The sequence below is a fragment of the Phoenix dactylifera genome, chromosome 8 (assembly GCF_051530095.1).
Source record: "Phoenix dactylifera cultivar Ajwa chromosome 8, Ajwa_hap1_PhDact_Kaust_v1.1, whole genome shotgun sequence".
NCBI lineage: Eukaryota > Viridiplantae > Streptophyta > Magnoliopsida > Arecales > Arecaceae > Phoenix > Phoenix dactylifera.
The window spans coordinates 4106581-4112754 of NC_143197.1; the positions used below are offsets into that span (position 1 = coordinate 4106581).

General features: G+C 36.6%; 1 protein-coding gene across 1 annotated transcript; it reads left to right on the forward strand.

The window, feature by feature from the left end:
• The first annotated feature begins 779 nt into the window (after positions 1-779).
• On the forward strand, positions 780-5636 carry LOC103717495 (protein trichome birefringence-like 33). The gene is made up of 6 exons (XM_008805919.6): positions 780-1355; positions 1439-1652; positions 2969-3140; positions 3224-3423; positions 3506-3664; positions 5106-5636. Exons 1-6 carry the CDS (start codon positions 1088-1090, stop codon positions 5446-5448), a joined length of 1356 nt encoding a protein of 451 aa, XP_008804141.4. The 5' UTR covers positions 780-1087; the 3' UTR covers positions 5449-5636.
• Positions 5637-6174: the final 538 nt, after the last annotated feature.

Below are 6174 nucleotides of genomic sequence, written 5' to 3' on the forward strand. Positions count from 1 at the left end.
TTTCTTCCAGCTGCAGCAACATCTCCTACCAGTATACTGCTAAATTTCCCTTCTTTCCTCCCTCTCTCTTGCATAAGAAGCACTCGATCCTCTCTTCCTTCTTTCTATGCCTATTACTTGAACTATGTAACTAAAATAGACTGGCTGTCATGATCTCTTTATTTCTTTGTTAAAAACCGCATGCTATTAGATGTATCAGATTTATGGGCAAGATAATTATATTCTAGCTAATGGGACATCTTCCGCTATTAAATTTAAACATTCTGAGATCGCAAGTAAACAAAAATAATGCAAAACTTTGCTTGGAAAATCAGATTATGACCTAGAGATTTTTTTTGTAATGCTGACGACCTGCATGAGTTCACCGATACCCATTGATATGGAGAGTAGTTTAAATGTTTACTAGGGTCAATAATTAAATACATACAGTATTTTGTAATATTTGTACTCAGCAGGAGACCATTTCTCCCTTAGAAGTACACGCATTCCAATATTTAATCCTCATGCCTGGTAAACTCAAGAACTAGTCCCATGAGATTGATCAGCACACCACCAATTCCTAATCCCTGAGATGACAAATAATAAGTCAACTTTCTAAGCTGTATTATGCAATTTTTTCATATTTTTTATCTGTGTATACCCTATTTTTCCCTTGTAGCCTAGTGTCCAAAACTAAACTGAAAGAAGTATATATAGTTGTTAAAGAATGAGAGTATGTATGGAAATTTTATGAGCAGAGATCTGGCAGCAACTTCAAGTACCTATGCTCTTTCAAAATGCTCCCTTCCAATTTACTGTCAACTGTAGCAAGCTTTTTATACAGTAATGATACGTTAGGTAATGTTATGATAATCTCAAGAGACCTGATGTGGCCAGAAAGTCTGGTGAGAAAAAAGAGGGAATTCCCTCAAAAGAGGAAAACATGAGGAAAAAGGAACCACAATAACAAGGAAAAGGCCTCAGGCCACCAACCATACCAAGAACAATCAGCTAAATCTAGGTCCCACACACAGCAAAAAAATGTTACGATATAATTCACAGATTTAATATCTGACCCAACCTATGATTTAACTACATATTCTAGTTGATGATGGAGGAAACTTTGTATTCAAATTCTCAGAACAAGGTCCAACTGTCCAAGCTAAGGCGTATTTTCCGCTCATTAGCTCAAATGAAGCCCACCTCCTCTCCCCAGAGAAAGAGCTCCTTCTCCTTCTATGCCCTTACTCTATCATTCGTCGTCTTCGTGACCGTCCTCTATGGTGAAGACTTCAGATGCATCTTAAGGCAACCGTTTCTGAAATCCCTACAACTCCAAGGCGCAGAAAAACAAGAAGAATCCATAGCAACACAAGGTAAGGAAGCCAAATTTTTTGATGAACGAGATCCAGGGAGGAGTGTCTCCTTGCTTAGTATACTAACTCAATATTGGCCTTAGAGGAGGATGCTGTCTTGCCATTTGCCATCGGAAGGACGGAGAAGAGGTGCGACGTGTTCAACGGTACATGGGTCTATGACAATGTAACAAGGCCTTACTACGCTGAGCCAGATTGCCCTTTCATCCAGCCTCAGCTGAAGTGCCAAGCTTATGGGAGGAAAGACAGGGCATACCAGAACTGGAGATGGCAACCTCATGGATGCTCTCTGCCAAGGTTTGTGTCGCCCACTCATAAGCACTTTGTTGTGGAAAAGAGAATTGCGTTCTTCTCTCGGTCACAATTTTGAGATGGTATAATTAAATTTAGCATGCTCTTTGCTGATCGCTACAAAACTGCAGTCGAACTGCTCTCCTGACAGAAAATTTTTATTTGTCGAATGATTTGAAGAATTAATCTTGAAAAATGATATATTTACAAGTTATTCAATATTTTCCACTCAATAAGAGGAAATCAATTAATCTACTAGATATGTCTGGTTTATGAAATACTAGAGAATTAGCCTTTTTAGCAAAGAATTGTAACTGCTAATATTAATTTTTTCACTTTTTCTCGCCTTCTTTTCATCGCGAATGTGAGTCACTCCAAATTGCAAATTAATATCCTCATCAACCAAGGAAGCTATAGTCAGGATAAATGATAATTACTAACTGATAATATAATTAGTGTATTTTTTCAGTTTTCTAGACCGTATTATATGTATAATCCTATTATAAAGCATGATATCTTAGTTTATTGACTCATAAAGACATGCATTTTCTTGTGGCTGAATACTGCTCTGATAGTATTGCTTTCTTTCACAGGAAATTAATTAAGCAGAGAGTTAGAAGGACAAAACGAGAGCTTATTTCAAAAAAAGGAGGAGAAGAAGAAAATAAAAATAACATGGATTCTTATAGTTGACTGAGAACAAATGATTACTTTAATTTGTTTTTTCTAACCAATATACTGGCACCACTAAAAGCTTGCTAAAGCTTTTTTTCTTAAAGTCACTTGCTCTTATATGTTTATCTTCAAAAAACCCAGCTGCAAGCTCTTGTTTATAAGAATCTATCCCTGATTTTCGTTGTTCAATTTCCTATCTCAGAATTCATGGAATTTATCACTGAAGGCTTACACTAACAAATTAGCTTTTGAAAGTTTCAGAAATAAACCGTCTTATCCTCTTTTCTGATTATTCTAATATTAGAAACTAAGACTAACTGTGTGCTATATACTGTTTTCGATTTGATTCAATTGCATTTGATCAAAAAAATCAAGATGTATAGCCTCTTCTCAAAAAAATATGTATATATATTTGCTTCCAACACTAGCTGAGGCAAATGGTAATGAACCAAGTTTAAACTAATTTCTCCGCTAATTTCCTCAAGAACACTAATCAACATGAAATAGCTTGACATAATGTTAAAAAAAAAAAAAATCAAATTTTATTAAAAAAAGTAAAACTTTTTCGTCAGTAATGGCAAATTCTTAGTTAATTCCAGGAACAATCCGCTGCCTCTGACTATATAAGCTCTCTGCACGGGTTACAGCTTTAATGCCACCTTTATGCTTGAAATGCTCCGAGGGAAGCGAATGATGTTCGTCGGAGACTCCTTAAATCGGGGTCAGTTCCTCTCCATGGTATGTCTCCTACAGCGTGCTGTTCCAAAGAACTTCAAATCTATTCAAATCGTTGGATCACTTACCGTCTTTAAAGCTGAGGTAATCAACAGTCCATTCTCCGAAAGGTGTATTCTTACTACAATGTCTTGAGTTGGATTTTTCTCCTTGCTCTTAAAATGTAGAACTACAATGCTACGCTCATGTTCTACTGGGCTCCTTTTCTGGTGGAATCAAACTCTGATAATGCCATCGTGCACCGGGTGAAGGATAGAATAGTTCGTGCCAGGTCCATTGACAAGCACGCCCAACACTGGAAGGGAGTCGATATCATGGTCTTCAACACCTATATGTGGTGGATGACAGGCCAAAAGATGAAGATATTGTAACGTCCTCCTCCTATCATCTCTCTGCAACATTGTTTGGTTTGTTGTTTTACTCTTGGTCTTGACAGCTGCGCTTTATAGGCGTGGGTCTTTCGACGGGGATTTAAAGGATATTAAGGAGATGGAAACAGAGGAAGCGTATCGTTTGGCGTTGAGGAGTATGGTGAGATGGGTAGAGAAGAACATGAATCCAGGGAAGACCAGGGTCTTCTTCACGAGCATGTCGCCTGCTCATGAGAGGTATTCCGCTTCTACCATCCGCAGTCTTTGGAACGCAGTTTTTAGAGGGAAGAATGATGGTTAGGTCGACTGTAAGCAGGTCGGGTTGAATTGGATACACAGGCACGAATCAAACCAAATCTATTTTGTGAATCAGATCAAAGAATTAAATCCAAACCTAATCTAGTTCTCTTTGAGTTAGATTAGACCGGATTTCATTTTAATTTTATCAATCTATCATTTTTTTTGGATTGAATCTGATAAAAGATAATTCCAAACAAAAATCATAGTAATCATATATAAATTGATTATCTAGTTATATCATGAGTATCGGATGCAAAAAATAATAGTATGAATTCTACATAGAATTTGATTGATAACCATGCATGATTATAATGGATAATGTAAATTATTGGCAGATTATATCATAAAAAGAAGTCTAATTTCTTATATTCAAGGAGGGTTTTGACATATATTGTATCTTAGTTTTGAATCGATGCATATTGATTTCAATTTGGATTCTGAATTTAAGGATCCAAATCCAATCTATATCCAAGATAGATCATATTTTTGACTCTAATTTGGATTGGACTAGATTAATATTAGATCATTTTCGAATCAAAAGCTGGTCAATCCGATCTGCTTATGGCCCTAATGATGGTGAGAGCGGACAATATGACTATCAATGCTTTTAGGTGCCCAAGTCTAGGGCTAGTGGATAGCTTAAGCTTCAGTCTCAACCTAGGTTGCTCGGTCCAAGGTATGGACATCCTAGCCCAACCCAGTCTAGCCAACCAACCCTCGTCAATATTTAGGCCTATAGTTTTGTTTTGGGACTAGAATGCCATTTTGAAAGCTCTCATTTCGTTGACATTTACTATAACCAAAATATTGTTGTCTATGGATATCCGAGCCCAACATAATGTTGCCTTGCCGACCAAACCCCTCCTACATATGCTCTATGGTTTTGATGTAGCTTGGACCAGAATATCCAGATAGGCCTTTATAATTTTTTATTTTTTTCCTTGCAGCCCAAATGCTAGAATTTAGGCTAGGTTTGGAAAGGCTCTTAAAAAAGATAAAATAGATGGGCCGATAGAATCTAATTCCTATAAAATTTTCAGCCCAATCATGTAGAATATCCAAATAGGTCCTAAATGACAATTAGAACAAGAGGAATATTGATATATCTTGCACTTATTTGTCGTATATATTTATCAAAATATGATATATTTTCATCATTCACAATACCTCGACATCATCCTCACATGTAATTTTTTAGTATCAGCATCTGTTTCCCCTTTTGTGATATATCCGTTACATTTTTGCAACTTGGTATGAATTTTTGAGTAAGACCAAAACATAAAATTTTTCCAAATAATCTTCTTTATTATTAAGAATTTAAGAGCATGACTGGCTTCTACCACTAGTGGCTCGACGTGTAACTCGAAAGACTTTGCAGGAGCATGGAATGGGGAGGTGAGCCAGATGGTAATTGTCACAACGAAACAACTCCAATTCTCGACAACCCAGCATACTGGGGATTTGCTTCTAGTAAAAGCATAATGCAAGTTGTCAAGAAAGTTTTAAGCAAATCAAAAGTTCCCATCATGGTTCTGAACATCACCCAACTCTCAGAGTATCGCAAGGATGCACATACCTCGATTTACAAGAAGCAGTGGAATAAGTTGACACCTGAGCAATTGGCAAAACCTAGAAGCTATGCTGATTGTGTCCACTGGTGTTTGCCTGGCCTACAAGATACTTGGAATGAGCTTTTGTACACCAAGCTCTTTTTTCCTTAAGAGCAAACATTTATGTATGAAGGGTTATATTTTAATGACCATAACCCAAGTTCCCTTTTCTTCTAAACTGATCATTCTTTTTCTTTCTTTCTTATATCCTATGTTAACATCCATAATCTTGTGCTCAATGTTAATTTGATAGTCATAAATTGTTGATAAATCGAAAAAGAAACTGCAGAACTGATCAACCCTGCCTTCGACCTGTGCCTCAATTGCAATCAACCTCTTCAATGACTGAGGGATTGCAACTTTGTTTCCTTCGGCTACAACTCTTATTCAACCTCTGCTTACTATCATCTGCTAAGTCTCGAGCTTCAGCCATTATCAAGAAACTATATAGTGTTGCTGAGTTGAGAGAATGAAAGAATATTTCTTAATAGAAATTTCTTAGCAGAATAGGCTTTTCTTATGTTGGTGGTAGCGGTGTTGCTTGGAGAAAAAAAACTCTTACTCGACGGAAGAAAAGGGACTTTGCAAGATAATGCATAACTCTAGAATGTTCCTTAACAAAAACTTAATGGAACAAAAGGTGTTTTGAAGTTGGCTTGCTTTTCAAAAGATGACAATCTTTTTTTTTTTTTTGTTCTGGCTTATACACAACTAACATATTGTTATCTTCTTTGCTTTCTCATGGGTTTGTTTGGTTACAACTGATATCTGCAGTTCTGATCTGACAAACTCTCTACTTCCTGTAACTCATCCTCTCTGTAATTACCAATTTTTTTA